General features: G+C 30.2%; 3 protein-coding genes across 6 annotated transcripts; 1 reads left to right on the forward strand and 2 right to left on the reverse strand.

The window, feature by feature from the left end:
- The first annotated feature begins 795 nt into the window (after positions 1-795).
- Positions 796-4,788, forward strand: LOC130981854 (isocitrate dehydrogenase [NAD] regulatory subunit 1, mitochondrial-like). Of its 2 annotated transcripts, none has more exons than XM_057905587.1 (4): positions 796-1,442; positions 2,309-2,536; positions 3,137-3,215; positions 4,288-4,788. In XM_057905587.1, exons 1-4 carry the CDS (start codon positions 933-935, stop codon positions 4,560-4,562), a joined length of 1,092 nt encoding a protein of 363 aa, XP_057761570.1. In that variant the 5' UTR covers positions 796-932; the 3' UTR covers positions 4,563-4,788. The 2 variants fall into 2 exon arrangements, with proteins under 2 accessions (XP_057761570.1, XP_057761569.1); XM_057905586.1 differs by having other exon boundaries at positions 800-1,442; positions 2,297-2,536.
- Positions 4,789-5,600: 812 nt separating this feature from the next.
- On the reverse strand, positions 5,601-6,277 carry LOC130979244 (squamosa promoter-binding-like protein 3). Its single transcript, XM_057902631.1, has 2 exons — positions 5,967-6,277; positions 5,601-5,867 (listed from the first exon to the last, which is right to left on the reverse strand). Exons 1-2 carry the CDS (start codon positions 6,266-6,268, stop codon positions 5,732-5,734), a joined length of 438 nt encoding a protein of 145 aa, XP_057758614.1. The 5' UTR covers positions 6,269-6,277; the 3' UTR covers positions 5,601-5,731.
- A 3,884-nt stretch (positions 6,278-10,161) lies between these two features.
- Positions 10,162-14,945, reverse strand: LOC130979423 (protein DETOXIFICATION 45, chloroplastic-like). Of its 3 annotated transcripts, none has more exons than XM_057902867.1 (14): positions 14,730-14,945; positions 14,201-14,533; positions 13,909-14,054; positions 13,488-13,765; positions 13,225-13,360; positions 13,020-13,116; positions 12,823-12,923; positions 12,316-12,479; positions 12,069-12,140; positions 11,867-11,983; positions 11,516-11,611; positions 10,826-10,947; positions 10,539-10,596; positions 10,162-10,321 (listed from the first exon to the last, which is right to left on the reverse strand). In XM_057902867.1, the coding sequence occupies exons 2-14, from the start codon at positions 14,509-14,511 to the stop codon at positions 10,292-10,294; spliced, it is 1,728 nt and encodes a 575-aa protein (XP_057758850.1). In that variant the 5' UTR covers positions 14,512-14,533; positions 14,730-14,945; the 3' UTR covers positions 10,162-10,291. The 3 variants fall into 3 exon arrangements, 2 of the variants coding, with proteins under 2 accessions (XP_057758850.1, XP_057758851.1); XM_057902868.1 differs by having other exon boundaries at positions 10,162-10,425; XR_009086644.1 differs by lacking the exon at positions 10,162-10,321 and having other exon boundaries at positions 11,890-11,983.
- Between the last annotated feature and the right edge of the window lie 2,584 nt (positions 14,946-17,529).

Here is a 17,529-nt window from a genome sequence, read left to right on the forward strand (position 1 = left end):
CCGTAAGTTTACGTGGTTCATGGGTTAATCGCGCAGTCAAATTAATAAAATATTTGTGAGTTTTGTTTCATTGTTATCATTTGGAGCACTTGATTGAAGAGGAATGACAGAATTTTCAAGAATCAAGAATCAGGTGTTGCAAAGTAGTTAACCGATCGATTAAGAGTTATAAAGAGTGGGGTGATATTAGGAATTAGTTTATTTTATCTGTTTAGTAATTTTCTGTTGAAACGTTGATGCTCCACCTTATTGTGTTGAACTTTTTATTTAAAAAAATGATCTAATTATGAAACTAATAAAAAGTGTAAGAATTCAATAAAAAAATTGAAATTATTTTTTTATAAGGCTGAAACTCTGTCTTCTTATATCACATTTACATTGCAAACAAAATAAATATATCTTATTTATACGGTAAACAAGATATATACGTGTCAACGTGTTTTATCTCGTTGACACTGTAATCAAAATACGTTATAAACAAAATAAATAAAGAATACAAATTTCGATAATTTTATTTTAAAATATCACGTTGACACTGTAATCAAAATACGTTATAAACAAAATAAATAAAGAATACAAATTTCGATAATTTTATTTTAAAATAATTTAATTCGATAATTATTATATTTATTTTATTTATTAAAATAAAAAATCCATAAATTTCAATAATACTGGAAAATGGAAATACAATGGTTGCCTAAAATTAAAATTTTAAAAAGTTTGGTTATTATTTTCATAAAATAATTTGATAAAAATACAATTACAGTATTCAACGATTTGAGACCTTTATTCCAATGGGTCCTTTATACCTTTCCTATGGCTGCTTCAGAAATCGCATCGTAGATCGTAGTCACAATCGCAGTCCATAGCATTCAAAGTCCAAACCCTTCAAAACTCCCAAAAACAAATCCCTAATCTCACGCCCGCCACCAATGGCGTCGACAGCACGATCTTCCTCCACGCTCCTCAAGCGATTCCTGGCCACGCGCACCAACCAGTCCCGCTCCGTTACCTATATGCCCCGTCCCGGAGACGGCGCCCCGCGCGCCGTCACACTGATTCCCGGCGATGGGATCGGTCCTCTGGTCACCGGCGCCGTTGAGCAGGTGATGGAGGCGATTCACGCGCCGGTGTACTTCGAGAAGTTCGAGGTCCACGGCGACATGAAGGCGGTGCCGCCGGCGGTGATTGAGTCGATCCGGAAGAACAAGGTGTGCCTCAAGGGAGGACTCGCGACGCCGATGGGCGGCGGTGTGAGCTCACTGAACGTGCAGCTGAGGAAGGAGCTCGACCTCTACGCTTCACTCGTCAACTGTTTCAACCTCCCTGGTATCACCACGCGCCACAACAACGTCGACATCGTCGTAATCAGGGAGAACACCGAAGGCGAGTACTCCGGCCTCGAGCACGAGGTCGTCCCCGGCGTCGTTGAAAGCCTCAAGGTGAATTTCGATTTCCGATTTGTTTTCTTGTGGAATTGTGAAATGGATTTCCTATTCAAATTTTTTTATGCATAAAAATTGTTTAATACGTAGGTATATAGATATTTGTTTAGCGTTTTGGTTATGGATTCATTGTTCTCAATATAAAAGAAATTATTTCATTGTAGAAGTGATTTTTGTGTATTGAAGTAGATAAGTTGATGGTTTTTCTTTCTTTTATAGTTTTGTTTTTGGCGTTTGGCTCCTCCTGTGGTTTGTTTGTTGGGATTGATTGTGGATAGAACTGATTAGTTACTTGTAGTTTGTCATGTAGATTATTGTTGATAGTGACAACCTGGGATGTACTTACATGTTGTGCTTTGTGAGGTCACCTTAGGTCCAAATGCACATTAACATCTTGCATTCTCACATTTCTCCATGCAACAAAATCTGAAACTCTTAAAAAACATTATATGGGCTCCATTTGATCAAGAAAGTTATCAATCATGAATGCTAATGAGGAAGAAAAACAGCGCTTATCAATTGAAAAATTTTCTGGGAATCACTGCTATCATTTTTTCCCCTTTTTTGGACTTGATCTGATGTTTTCTGTACGAGTTGTGTACTGCTGTCTTGTGTGCTTTCAAGTTATTACCCCAAAGATTGTAGAATTGTGGACATGATCCCAAGATTTCCCAGTTTTTAGGAGAGTATTTTATGAATAATTGAGTTACTTCTGTAATTCTCTGTTGATTTTTTCCTGGAATGTTTAAATGTATATATATATACATTATATCATTATTCTCATGATGTTAGCGTCTTGACATTGTGTAGTATGGGTTTTCTGTTTGCACCTCATACTAATGTGATGCTAGGTAATAACGAAGTTCTGTTCGGAGCGCATTGCTAAATATGCTTTCGAGTATGCTTACCTTAATAACAGAAAGAAAGTGACTGCTGTGCACAAAGCAAACATTATGAAGCTTGCAGATGGTTTATTCTTGGAATCTTGTCGGGAGGTTGCAACAAAGTATCCCGGAATCAAGTATAACGAAATTATTGTAGATAACTGCTGCATGCAGCTTGTATCAAAGCCTGAGCAGTTTGATGTCATGGTATTCATTATGTTATCCTTGCCCTTAACTATATCTTTTTGCTTTTGTTTGATATATTTATGGAATAATTACAAGGGATCAAAACCTGTTCGACTCAGAGTCTGTTACTGGCCGTGCTCTATCGCTGTCAGTTTATTGTTGAGACAAGCCACACTACTCTGCAATTATTGTGGATCCAATTATGTTTATATATTTATTTTCCTCTTCTGATCTTTTTTTAAACTTTTGCACGAGACATCAGCTAAATACCTGGTGTGGGGTTTATAACAGACATATTCTGCCAGCTGAAATAAACATCAACTTGTTTCTCTTATTCCTGTGGAAAAGGATAAAGTAAGAACTTAGAAATAATAAATGGTGCATTATTTGCCTGAGTCGAGCTGGATGTAGTCTTAATGTGTATAATATAGGAGAAAAATATGAATTTTGCTCCCCACACCCACCAAAACCGAAAAAAAGAAAGAAGGTTCAACTTAGGAAAATTGCAATTTGTGATTGATCAACCTGATGGTTGTCTCTTTCAACTCATTGGTCCATTCAATTTCTGTCAATTTTTAATCAAAAGGAAGGGTTTTAATGGGCACTTTTTCCACTTGCTAGGTGACCCCCAATCTGTATGGAAATCTCGTTGCAAATACAGCAGCAGGTATTGCTGGAGGTACTGGTGTCATGCCAGGAGGTATGGTTATTATTTACAGAAGTATAGAAACTCAGAGCTCTAATTTGATCATGATGCCATTTTTCTCATCAAATAACATCTTACTTTATGTTGTCATCATTGTTATGAGATGTATGATCAATGTTCAAATTGTTGAGAGTCTACTGCATGTTTGTCTATTACTCTAGTTCTCTTGGGCGATTATTTTGAGGAGCATTTTATGGGTTTGAAATTTGCAAATAAAAGTGTAGGTAAAATAGAGATTGCATCTTAAGGTTGTATAAAATTTAGAATATCAATTTGTTTACCTGCCATTGGGTTGAAGCAGTGGAGGAAACAGCAGCTTGGCAGCCAATGTGGTGTTTATTAGTTGTCAAAGGTAGATATGACAACTAAAGCAAAATTAGTAGTGGAGTCAGTGAATAATGGTTAAAAATTGTCATTAGTGTAGTTGTGTCAATGTTTCTTGTAGTGGAATGTTGGTTGGGGCTAGAATTCATGGTCGTTAAATTATTGAGTAACCTATGGTTAACTTGCAGTTGTGTGAATTTGAAATTTTGAATTAACTTGGGTGAATTATTTTAGGAAAACTCTAGTCTCTCAAACACACGAGTCTTTAGCAGGTAACTCTCTTAAATTGAAGATCTTCATGTATTCAAGATATTTTTATTGTTAGCATCATGAAGTTTTAGATGCTACCTTGCTTTTGTTTCTAGTTGTATTTCATCTTTTTACAACTAGTGTTTACTTCACTATGGTGTTGCAAGTAACATCTTGACTATTATGAGTTCAAAATTTGAGATTACGTATCAACTCAGGAGTACAGTGACTTGTGCTAAAATAGTGATAACAAGCCAGTTGTTGTGGTTGCAATTATTGTGGTGGTACAGCAATCTGTTTCCCCTTGTATTGTATTATTGTTGTTCTTGCTTTTTTTTTAATATATATATATATATTTGGTTTGACCCAAGTAGGATGGAGATTGTGGAGTTGTGAAGAGTGTCCGGATAAAAGTGATTATTCATATACGTATACTGCATCCTTTATGTCATTGCTTGAAAATATCAAAATCATAAATGGCATGCTATTGCAGGAAATGTTGGGGCTGAGCATGCTGTGTTTGAGCAAGGTGCTTCAGCTGGGAATGTTGGCAGTGGGAAGGAAGTGGAAGAGAAGAAAGCCAACCCTGTGGCGCTGCTTCTTTCGTCAGCCATGATGCTGAGACACCTCCAGTTTCCTGCATTTGCTGACAGACTGGAAACTGCGGTGAAACGTGTAATTCTAGAGGGTCAATGCCGGACACATGACCTTGGAGGGACAAGCACCACTCAAGAGGTTGTTGATGCTGTGTTAGATGCTTTAAACTGATTAAGTGATTAACCTACTTTCTGACCTTGCAAACGAAGTCAGCTTCGTATATTCTTTTCAACTAATTATATCAACATTAATTGAGCTCCCATGAGAGTTGAATTTGGCAAATTTTTGGTGCTAAATAATGTCTATTCAACATAGAAGATGATGTGATGAGAATTTATTTATTCTGTACTTTCTAAACTTGTTTTTACCGTGCTTTGAGTATTTGATAATTTTTTTATGTTGACCCTACACAAACACAAACAATTTAGTATTCTTGTTTAAGTACTCATATAAGTTCAGGGTGGTTTCGTCGGTGTCACATGTTTATTAGTAGTTACTATACTTCAGAAGAGGTGAAATTTCAAATCACCTACCCTCACCACACTTCTTCCAATTCTTGCATGAATTAGTCTTATATTTTTTTGTATGAATTTGTCTTAGTTTGGCCGCATTTTGTTGTCACTAAAGGAAAAAATAACCTAAATTTGAACAAAAATGGCTATGTTATAACGATGAAGATAGGAATTATGTATGTTTGAATATCTGATATACATCTAAAAAATAAAATTTGATTTACATCAAAATGTTGTGGATAAGTATTGAATACATTTGAATACATTTTTTTTAATTAAAATTGTTGTTTTAAAAAAAATATTTATTTTTAATTTATATATATAGTTTAAAACTTTAAATTAATTATTTAATTATTTAAATATTTTTTAATTTAAGATTAAGTATTTAAATTATTTTAATATTAAATTTAACATAAAATATGTTTATTAATTAAAAATTACTATTTAATTTTAAAGGTTTTTAAATGATATATATATATATATATATATATATATATATATATATATATATTCTGTTTTCTTCTATTTTAATTTTTCAATTTTTTTTGTCAATGATCCGCATCTTTGTAAGGTTATAATTAGAGTTCAAATTCAATGGACAAATACGAATCACTGCTAATTGTACGGTGGACAACCTTTAAACAAGGTCATCCTTGTGCTTACATACAGAGATTCATTAATCATTACAGAGGGCGCATTTATTTTTTCTGGCATTCATCATTCTTAACATACAAAAGAAGGCATTTTACTTCTTATAAAAAATGTATCATTATCAATAGTTTGAACATCATCATCTTTTTTTGCCTTCCAAACAAAGTTTGTACTAACTTAATTAATATCGCTCTCTGGTTGGGGTTGAAGGTCTGCATGATGAGCTTGAGCTTTTCTTCTACGCTCATTGTGACTGGCCAATCTTTCTCTGCAGCTCCTTTTGTTGTCATCAAACAGGGCTAGCTCATGAAATCTGCATATATGCCATTCAATCTAACAAACAGCGAGTACACAGTACACATGCGCCAATATCAAATATAGGATTAAGAATAATATATAAGAGATGACATACTTGCTACACTGTTGGCAGAATCTTTGCCGAGTGCCAGAAACTAAGACAACCGGAGCTTTAGCATGTCGCTCGCAAACCTTGTGACGGCGATTGTACCTCTTAGCAGCTTGCAAGTCTGCTAGGCATTCATCTGCTTGACAACAGTAAGACAAAGTAGTACAACTAGAAGACGAATTCCATCTACTTGATCCATCAGCATAAACCAACCTTATTGTTATCTTCTGCTTTCTCCTCTTCTCGTCATGCACTCCTTCTCCCAAATTTTGTTGTTCTCCTTCTTCTTCCTCTGTTCTGCGATCCATTTCTTTTCTTTCTTCCTTTCTTACTGGCAGAGTTTTTGCATTATTAATGGAAACATCTAGAAGTAGCTAGATTTACGAAGTTATATCTGTGAGTGTAGATATGTAAGGAAGGCAACTCCGCCAGTTAAGCTCACGTCCGTACACAATTTATGGACCAATGGGAACCAAAATATTAAATTATCCTATATGTATTGGTATTCACTTTATCACTTCTCAATTTTAATATGATTTTTGACATGTTATCTATAGTTTTATAAAGTAAAAATAGTGAAAATAAAATTATAAAGATAAATATTATTATAACTAAGTCTTATTATAATAAGTACAATTCTTCTAGAAGAAAGAAAATATTTAGAATTGATATATAAAAATTCTAAATAAATATTAAGAACATATTAAAAACAAAAAAAGGAAAGAAAGAAATAAAAGAATAAGAGTAACAGAGCAAGAAAGAAGAAAGGAGGGAAAAAAATGTAGCAATAGAAATAGAAAAAAAAAAGTAAAAAAAGGATAAAATTTTAGAAAAAAATATTAATTTTTTTATTATTTTAAGACACTTAATTAAACAATAATTTATTTATTCATCAAATTATTAAATATAAAAAAATAATTTTAATTTATATTAATTAATATTTTTAATCAATAATCTAATAACTTAATATTATATTTTTAGCCAATTTTTTTAAATATTACTACTACATAAAACAATTAATTATAGCCATCTTATAGACTTATTTTTTAAATAATATCATTAGTAAAAGTCTTTAACACATGAGTCTTTATCTTATTCGATAATTAATTGTGATACGAAAAAATAGCAGATGTCTATTACATTATACGTTTAATCTTCACCCTCCATTAGGTTCAACGTCATTCAAATTATTTTAATATATTTTATATATGATTTTATATACTAATTAATTAAATTAATTTTAATTAAAATATTTTTAAATACTCTTCTGAGTACTCACTAAGGTATTAATTTTAATTAAAATATTAAATATGTATTATTTTAATTAATTTTATATTTATTATTTTTTTATTATATATATCTTGATAAATAAAATTGTAAAACATAACTGTTAATTTGCTCTGGTGTATAAAATAAGGAGAGAAAGGAATAAAAGACACTGATGTACTACAAAGATTAGGCACACATTATTGCAGACGGTCAGTTTCAGTACGTACAAATTTTAGTCATGGCGACGCATGAAAGACTTTTTGAGAATGGAGAAGAGATGTATAATAGCAGGTCCTTTTTTATTAGGTATAGATGCCTATTACATTATACGTTTAATCTTCACCTTCCATTTCATTATGCGCTGGATAAATAACAACCATGAGATCCAATAGTTAGATATGTGTTGGATAATTTGGCACTGTTTGATTTATAATCGGACGGATGTATTTTAATCTACTGGAAGCCTTATTTTTACTGAATGGCAATATGAGTAATATTGTGATAAGAATAAAATGGAATTTCTTTTGTATGAAAATAGAAATGAATAATCATATTCTTAACTTAGAGATTCCTATTTCTAGGTAAAAAATTTAAAAATATTGATTTTATAATAAAATAATATAAATTCTCAATCATTTTGATTAGACAATCGTTTTTGATAAAAAAAAACTATTTAAATTTTTATTTTTATTTTTGCGAGACAATATATATTTTTGTAAATTTTACCAATGTGAAGAATTAAAAATGACCGAGATTTATTTATTTCTAAATTTAAATTAGTAAGAAGTCTATTTATTTCTATTCACAATCTCAAGAATAAAATGAATAATTATACTCATAATTCAGAGATAGGTCTATTTAAGTTTATCTCTAAAGACAAATCTACTTCTAAAAAAAATTTAAATATAATGATTTTACAGTAAATTAATATAAATTCTCAATCATCTTATTAATTTATTACAGAAGAAACTACTAATTCGATCTTTATTTTTTTCTATCAAGGACAATCACTCCAAAATAATCTACTTAAACTTCTATTTTTAGTTTTTGTAACATAAGGTAACATTTTTATAAATTTTGCTATTAAGCACTAATAAAAGTTGTTGACACATTATCTGACAAGGTAGATATTAAGTACCAACATAAATTTATTTGTTTTTAAATTTAAATTAGTAAAGAGTTTATTTATTTCTGTTCCCTTGGACAAATAACGTCATTTCACCGTTAATTAAGAGTTCATCTGTTAAGAATTTATTTTTCATAAAAAAATTTTGATATAATATTTTTAAATTATTTTTTTAATATTTTTTAATTAATAATTATATTTGATATTTTTAAATTAAAATAAATAACAACTGACTATTAATATTAAATAAAATAAAATACATATATAATCATAAGTCAGACATCAATGAAGATTTAGTAATATAAAGAATAAGAGAGATTAATTAATTTTTTTTATAAAATTCAATTGCTTGAATAGTGTAACTAATAATTAAAGAGTGATGATTTATGATACAATATTATATATTGTCAAAAATTATTTATCCTAAAAAAATTGATATATTTTTTTTAAATTAAATTTTTATTGTTCAGATATTCAATCTAAATAATTATATATGGCTATATAAAAACAATTCTGGAAGTTTATTATAAGTCATAATTTCCTAATTATTAGTTATACTATGCAAGCAATCGAATTTTAATATACAAAAAATTTAATTAATTTATATTATTTTTTATATTATTAAATTTTCATTGATCTTTTTTAAACTTTTGATAATATATAATATTAATAGATTAATTATGTTATTAATAGGTTGAGTTATCAAGGGCTTCTTTTATATATATAGCAGTTTATTTTAATGTAAAGATATTAAGTGTAATTATTAATTTAGTTTAAAAAAAGGACAACATTTTATTAAAAATTATTTACTTTATTTCATAATAAATAATATTTTTAATTTAAATAATTTATTAATTAATTTGTACTTATTATACTATACATTTAAAAATTTATTTAAAAATTGATTAATATAATAAATAAGAAATTAATTTAAAAAAATATTATATCAAAATTTTTTAATACAAATAAAATCCTAACAAATAAATTTTTAACCGATTTTATAAATAATTCACGATCTTTATTAACCATTCACATTGACACGTAATATCCACCACTTCAATAACTCAACATGTTCATTAGCAATTTTTGTTAGTGCTTGACGAACAAAAAGCTCACATAAAGATAGAATATAATTATCTCACAAAGATAAATAAAAAATAGAGATGCCAAAGGTCTCTTTTTTCCGTCAAAAATGACAATATCCGTCAAGTATAAAAACATGACCACATTGGTAATTCACTCATTATTATACAAAGGAATTTGGTTTTTTAAGAGACATCTCAAATAAAAAATTACTATCATAATCACTAATTTATAAAAGATTAGTATTGATATTAATTATTTACATATGTTTATATTAATTATTATTTAATATAGATAATTAAGTGAATTTAATTTAATAGGTTAGAATTAATTTATAATATTATTTTGTATATAATAGTATGACTCCTTTCTAATTTCTATTATTATTTTAAAACCAAAATATTTTTTTTCTTTTTCTAACATTTGTTTGGTAATATTAATATAATATAATATGGGATTAAAAAAAAAGTAACAGAAAAGATCCAAAGAGAACGATATTATAAAAATAATTAAAAAAAAGTAACTATTATTTATCATAAAAGAAAATATTAGAAAAAAACTTAAAAAGTTATATATATATATATATATGAGTACGGTATTCTCACTAAAACATAAAATGAAAATGTAATACATATTTTTAATATAATAAATATATTAAATAAGAATGGAATACACATCTTTAAACATTAAATGTATTAAAATTTTTAAAATAACTCTAAACCATTCCCAAAATTATAATACAATTAAATAACAATAGCAATTACAATTCCAAACTCTCTAACAAAGGCATGATCTTGTGGCCGATAAAAAGAAAGTTCCATAATTACAAAGTCCAACAAAAAATCCAACATCTCTAGCCATTTACTTTTTTTATTCTCTTCTCCTGAAAAACATGTGAGCTTTGCTAGAGATTATCAATTTATCATTTACCGTAATTTAAAAATTTCACATGTCCAATTGTTCTTCTGACTCCTGCTACTACACCGACTAAAATTATTGTGTGACATTAAAAAGTAAAAGGAGAGAAAATATGAGCACGACATTACAAAAAATGTAAAAGAATACCACACATAAAAAAAAGTCCTCTTTTATTAACCCACCTTCAATTCGTGGTTGTCTAGTTGCAAGAACCACCATGGTCCATCTTTTGATAATAATCTGAACAACAAAGTAAAGTTGTATATGGAATTATTGATACTTGAAAGTTAACTTCATTCTCTAGTTTGTTAGATAGCTTTACTTTTTTTCTTTTTTTTTTTCTCTTTTTATCCCTTACTTTCACCTTTTTGGTATATTCTCAAATCAATTTATCTGTATAAACTATAAAACTATAAACATAAAAATGATCAGTTATTGTAGAATTGAGCAATGTTATTGTTTAATTCACCTCATAATTCCGGCAATTGTCCGGAGGCCCATGAAAAGAGCTAAACCATACCAGATTCCTTGTATACCAATGACTGAAGGAGCTAAAAGCAAGAATGTAGAAGAGATTGCACCTACTAACATCTGTTTAGATTATTTACAAAAGTATCAAAATAAATTTCAGAAGAGTAAAACAATAATGACCTTTTCAACAAAAATATCCCTAGAATATTTTAAAATACGATAAAAATACTTAAAGTTAAATATATTTTTAAAAATTAGATTCTGATACAATTTTTTATAAATATCATGAAAAAAATAAAGTAGTTTAATTCTTAAAATTGAGTGATTTTACGTTAAGTATATATTTTTTTATAATTTTCTTTATCAATGACCAAGAATACTTTCAAAAAAAAAATTTAGAGGTTGAATTTTTATTCCATATTTTGTATATACTTTCGACATCGTTATTCAAATATTCTTACAAAATTTTGGATTAAATACATGAATAGTGTTTCAAATTTAAAAGTTGTTTCTCACTTTAAAAAAATATTATTTTTAGTTATTTTTATCTCATTTATCGTTTTAAGAGTGAGAATTTTTTTGCTACGTATCCAAAAATCAGGTACTTTTTTTGATAGATTATCCATTAAAGAAACTATTCTATGCTTTTAGGCTAAAAAAAAAGTTATGGACATTACCACTTACTTACCATAGAATAAGCAGCAAAGGAGAAGTCTGAAACTCCATAATGCAGTCCATCAAAGATATAAGCCAAAGCAGTTAAAGGTTGGCTAGCACTGACAAACTGTGCAAGTATTTATCATATAATTAAGGTCTTGCATATGATATATAAGTACTAATTAAATTACACTAGTTTATTTTAAGATGAGGCGATATTACATATAACATTCTTGATTATCATGCATATACCAACCTCTTTTAAAATACAATGATATTGAGTATCAAACCTCCAGAAATTAGCATATACTAGATCAATGTAATTTACCTAATGAAAATAATTAACAGAAGGAAATGCAGGTAAGTATTCTTAGTTTCTTACCAGTAGACCAGATTTAACAATACCTAAGACTTCAATGTCTTGAGTGAAAAGGGTTGCTAGAGAACCAAAAGAGGTACCCAAAATTATAGCTAACATGACTCCAGTGAGTACTCCAATCTGAGAATACATAAAATCAAATTAGAAATATGAATACTAGGGGCAAAGTATATGATAATTTAACACAAAGAATGAGATGGACAACCTTTAAAGCGAAGTAAGTTACTTCTTTTACAGTATTGTAGTCACCCTTGGCCAAGAAACTTGCAACAAGAGCCTATTCAGTAATATAACTCCATTGGTCAATTGTACGAAGTCAAAGGGGATGAGAACATTAAAATTTGAATAGATCTTCTCATATTAATATTCCAATGATCCTGTCATCTAATATTTGTGAAATTTTGACATGAAGACTAAGAGATTCTAATGTTTATGAAGAGAGATTAGTGTACCTGACCAGCTGCTCCCTGTGCATCTACAAGAAGTGATACAGATAACCATACTTGCAAACATATCTGATGTGCTGCCGTGGCTAAGGGTCCGAGACGTGCAGCCATTGTTGTGCTCAAAGTTATTGTCATTACAGAAGCTAAAGTTCTTCCAAGAAGAAAACCACCTGGCAATAAATTGAAAAAACTTCCCTCAAGGCACTCCTCTAGTTTCTCAAGTATTTAGCATTCGAAACAGAAGATGCATAAACATGCAAAAGCTACAAAATTAAATCAGAAATGTCATATCTAATTCTTATACATGGATTAGATAGTTCCTATGTTATTCAAAGACACATGGAAGTTAACTTGAAACAACAAAGTAAGTACTCTTGACTAGCCATAGAGATATGTTATTCCTTAAATGGCACCTACCAAAGCAATAAAACCATGATTTTTATCAATAGCTTGAATCAAACTTACAAGTGTAACCACTGAATTAATGTCAAATCAGATAAAGAAGATACTCACCAGATCTCAAGTATCCACCAAAAGGTAGGCTTCTAATATTTGGGATTGACAGTTTAGTCCTTTTACTGAGACTCCATATCATCAAAGTGGCCACAATGTACCTGAAATAATATCAATACAGAGTCTATTAATTTGATTGATCCTATGTTACTGTATTGAAAAGATGCAATAGGAAGAACAAACATAAGAGCTCATACTGAGATATGACAGTGGACAAGGCAGCTCCAGCCACACCCATGTTAAAATTATAAATAAGTACAGGAAACAAAAACACTGCAGCCAAATTGCCAAAACCTGCAAAAGTTCAAGTAATGTAAAAACCATTACAGTGTGATCAATGTGACATAAACCTTATTAAATGTCTATCAGTGTCTGTTTCAAAAAGTGTAATGAAGTACTTGCCTAAACATTGTACAGGGGTCCTAGTGTCTTTAAATCCCCTAAATATTCCTTGCACAGCCAGAGAAATGACCACGGCCGGAGCACCGATGGCTCTAAGTGACAAAAATCGCTCTGATAGAATCCGCATTGGTGAGTCCTATGCAGAAAAACATTAGGACAGCAACATCAGATAATGGAAATGGACCAAAAAATGAAATAACAAGGATAAGGAAGAGGGATTGTACATAAGAATTTAGAAGTTTGTGATGCAAGGTTTAACTCACTGATGATATTCCAACCATGATGAGGAACAATCTAGATCCAAAGAACATAGCCAAAGCCTCAATCATACCAATTCCTGCTGCTAAGACTAAGGCAGTAGAAACAGATGGTAGAAACATTCTTTTAGCTTGATCATGGGGACCTTCATTATTGATTGGATTGGCTGCAATTTCTTCTGCTACAAAAGAAGTTGCCACACTAAGGAGAGGAATGTTGAAAACCTTTGATACTATGTTAAAAATTGACATGGAAACACCAGCAGATGCCAACTCCAATACTCCTATTCAAATAATCACCATGCAAAAAGATCAATTCATTAGTAACTAAAAAGTAAATTTATGCATACCATAACATAAGAATGAAAAATCAGCATAATGCAAGTTTTTCAAAACCATCAACATTACCAAAGATCAATCAACTTACCCAATCTGCCAATGTAAGCAGTCTCCATCAATTGCGCTAAGGGCTCAATTGCTTGTCCAGCAATTGCAGGTATAGAAAGCATTATAAGCTCAGTTTGTACACTTGGAACTTTAGGTTTGTTTTCTAAATTTACCCCATCAAACACACTGTGAATTGAAAAAAAGAAAGCCAAAAATCACATATATAAGCATAATATTCATTACATCGTACCTGATTAGCATTCAAGAACAAAAGGACTCATGATTAATTGACAAAGTATGCTAATTTGAGTAAAAGAGTGTCGGAATCATACAAATTCTTCTTGTTGATCAAGATGCCATTTTCTGATAATGCACTATCATCATCATCATCATTATGCACATCAAAATGACTCAACCCAACATCAGAAATGGGTTCATTAGCAACCAAACCACAGTGCCTCACAAAATTGTCAAAAGAAACCACTTTCTTGTGAAGAATCCCGATGGAATTCCAAGCCCTTCTTTCTGTTGCTATTCTAAAATGGAAATTACACTTCCCAACCTCATTGTTGAGTTTTGTTCTTTTCACAACCCCTTCAATAGCAACTCCACAAACAAGTGAACCACCAATTTGAGTAGCCATGTAATTGGTATAACTTAGCTCACTGCAGATATTTCAAAACAAAGAAACGGATCATATATCTAAGTTGCTTTGCTTAATTCAAGGAATAAAGGGTACTAGAAGATTATAAATTAAGAATGTGGTTCACTCTTCACTGAAAAATGAACCCAATTTTCAGTTCCAGCACGAGAATGCAACAAAGAAAAGGGGGGTGGGGTTTAAACCATTAAAGTACCAACCTTTATTGTTTTCCTAGCTCCAAATATTCAAAATTCAAGTACGGTGAACTTGGAACTTGATATAGTATAAGGTTTATAAGCAGCAACTGATAATTGAAAACTCTTATTCCATTTTCAGCTGATCCTGTTTTCTGTTAGTGTCAGAAAAGAATCAATTTCTAACTGTAATGCCAATTTTTTTTTTTTTTACTATGGTCAAGCTAGTGCAAATTTCACATTCTTTATACTTGCACTTTTATAGTATTAAACAGACAACTTTTAATATGCAATGAACGTTAGTTAGTTGGTCCAATTTCTTTTTCTCTTTCTCTTTTTTTTTTCGTTCTTATTACCACAAGAGTTTTGATTGGTCTTCAAATATTAAGTACCTATAATTTTATTGTTGAAAATTGAAAATTAAAATCGAACTTACTTATATCCAATGAAAGGTTATTAATTACCAATTATGTTAATCATTTTTAATGTTCTTTGTAACTAATCCTTCGCGAATCTGGTTCCATTCAAAGGTTTGTCAACTACTGCATACATAAGACGAGATTCAAACTCCTGACACTTATTTAAGCAGACTAGTAAGCTAACCACTAGACCAACTCAAGTTGGTTTTCTTAGTATAATTTTTTTTTGGTTTCCCACGATATCCCTCACCCAACAGGTCAATGATTAATCCGTCGCAGATTGAAACTCCATCTAAGAGTTTGTCGCTAGCCAATGAATTCTTAGTATAATTATTGCCAAGTCAAAATCAAACCACGTTTTTGTTGCTATGTGCCTATATTATTGTACTATAGACATGGGTTGAATGGCCTACATCAAGAAATAATTGAGTTCCTTCACCAACCCATTTGGGCTTTGAAGTCATTTTGTCACATTAATCATGCTTGTTAACTATTTAAATCACCAGAAATTTATTTTATTAGTTATTATTATGAGCTAAAGATCGTTTTTTGTTGGGTTTCATAGTCTATATTAACCTCCCAAAATGTTGAAATAATGTAGTAAAAAAACTTTATTATTATTAGATAGATTGTATAATTTAGTTGCAATTCACTTCAAATCCCTTTAAAAATCTAATTACACAATTAAAAATAAAGCTGTCGGTGTGATAGATCTATTATTGAAATAATGATGTTCCATTGAATTAGTGATCACATGGTTGAATTATTGAAGAGTGATGATACATAGTGATTACTAGAGGCAGGTTAACCAACACCAAGAACTTGATAAAAGGTGAATAATATTACTTCTACCTATAAAATTTTATAGTTAATAACATATCTACCTCCCAATAAAATTAATGTTTTAATACGTTTGTTATATAACAACTATTTTTTATTAGTATAAATTTTATTTTATTTTTTTATAAATAAATTTATTAATATTTTAAATTTTTATAGATAAAAATAGTAATTTACTTTTCATTTAAATGTTAAGAATAATGTCAAATTAATCCAACAAAAAATCTAGCAATAAAATTGTAACTATCAACTATTATTTACATGCTTCCTTTAATTTCACCATTTTTAGGTCAATATAATAATTTCAATTATGAATGAAATCAAATGCTCTACCTTTTTTTTTGTCTTTTTTTTTTCACTTTACAGGCAAATTCATTTTACAAAAGAAGTATATTCCAAAAGCTAACAAATGTAGGAAGAATTATTTGTTTGAACCTGAAGCAATGGCATATATACATACCACCACATAAAACCTATCACTATTTGAAAGTCTTGAAGCCATGCATTAATCATAGGTCACATGAATCTCTTATAGGATCTACTATAAGATTCTAGTTCTAGTAATAATTTCACATGTGCTTTGGGCCATCCATCATTATTATCCTCGGTTGTGGGAATTGCACTATTGGAACCTTTCTTGTTTCTTTTCTTCACATTATGCAGCTGGCATTTTTTTTGGTGACCGGACATAACACAAAGAAAAAAAAATCTAAGAAAAAAGAGTAGTATTTCTCTCTAATAATAATGTCTAAATTATTAGGAGTCAGTAACCACTTTAGATACAACTGTTTGTTTAAAACAGCAGTCTTAGCCATTAAATCAGCAGCTCTGTTTATTGTTTGTTGTTCGCTGGATGAACACTAAAGTAGCTGTCCAATTGTGCTGGAGCATCTCCTTGATTTTGTCAAGCAGATCATAGTCATTCCTAATCATGCTGGTTGTACCTCGCGAAACAAGAAGAATCAAGATTATCAGTTTCACATATGACCTATTTGCACTCGCAATCCCAAGCCATAACAAGCCCTCTCCAAATAGCATGAAACTCACAACATAGAACACTAGAAAGAGATATACTGGCAGAATAACCTTTTATCCAAATTCTCATGCTGTCTCTAATAATACATCCAAAACCAACTAATTACTTATTTTCAAAAACGCTTGCATCGCAGTTCACTTTACAGACATTCATTGGAGGTGGTTCCCATTTATATTTCAAAGAAGAAGGAATAATATGTTTTTGGTTGATAACAACATTAGAGAAATCTCAAGCAGCATGTTTAACTAAGTGAACAATTTTCTCCTTACTCCATGGATCATCTTGGTGGAAGATGTCATTGTTCTTATCCCTCCAAATCCACCAAAAGGCCGCTGCAAAGAGAAACTCATTTTTGTTGAGGTTAGAACGAATCCAAGACATAAAATCCAAACTAGAGTCCTCAGCGGTCATTCCCAAATTTAAGCTAATCCAAATCTAACGAGCTTTTTGGCAAGTCCTAAAGCAGTGGTTAATATCCTCTAGAGCAAGATAACATCTCTGACAAAATTCAGAAGTAGAAAAACCTCTT

This window comes from Arachis stenosperma, chromosome 5 (assembly GCF_014773155.1).
Source record: "Arachis stenosperma cultivar V10309 chromosome 5, arast.V10309.gnm1.PFL2, whole genome shotgun sequence".
In the NCBI taxonomy this organism is placed as follows: Eukaryota; Viridiplantae; Streptophyta; class Magnoliopsida; order Fabales; family Fabaceae; genus Arachis; species Arachis stenosperma.

Bases quoted from the DNA above. Each gene is read 5' to 3' on its own strand.
- LOC130979423 (XM_057902867.1), bottom strand. From the start codon at position 14,511: ATGGCTACTCAAATTGGTGGTTCACTTGTTTGTGGAGTTGCTATTGAA. The intron at 12,480-12,822 runs GTGAGTATCTTC...ATTTATTGCCAG, and splicing joins TGGTGGATACTTGAGATCTG to GTGGTTTTCTTCTTGGAAGA. The intron at 10,948-11,515 runs GTAAGTAAGTGG...TAATCTAAACAG, and splicing joins CCTTTGCTGCTTATTCTATG to ATGTTAGTAGGTGCAATCTC.
- LOC130979244 (XM_057902631.1), bottom strand. From the start codon at position 6,268: ATGGATCGCAGAACAGAGGAAGAAGAAGGAGAACAACAAAATTTGGGA. The intron at 5,868-5,966 runs GTATGTCATCTC...GCATATATGCAG, and splicing joins TTCTGCCAACAGTGTAGCAA to ATTTCATGAGCTAGCCCTGT.
- LOC130981854 (XM_057905586.1), top strand. From the start codon at position 933: ATGGCGTCGACAGCACGATCTTCCTCCACGCTCCTCAAGCGATTCCTG. The intron at 2,537-3,136 runs GTATTCATTATG...TCCACTTGCTAG, and splicing joins CTGAGCAGTTTGATGTCATG to GTGACCCCCAATCTGTATGG. The intron at 3,216-4,287 runs GTATGGTTATTA...ATGCTATTGCAG, and splicing joins TACTGGTGTCATGCCAGGAG to GAAATGTTGGGGCTGAGCAT.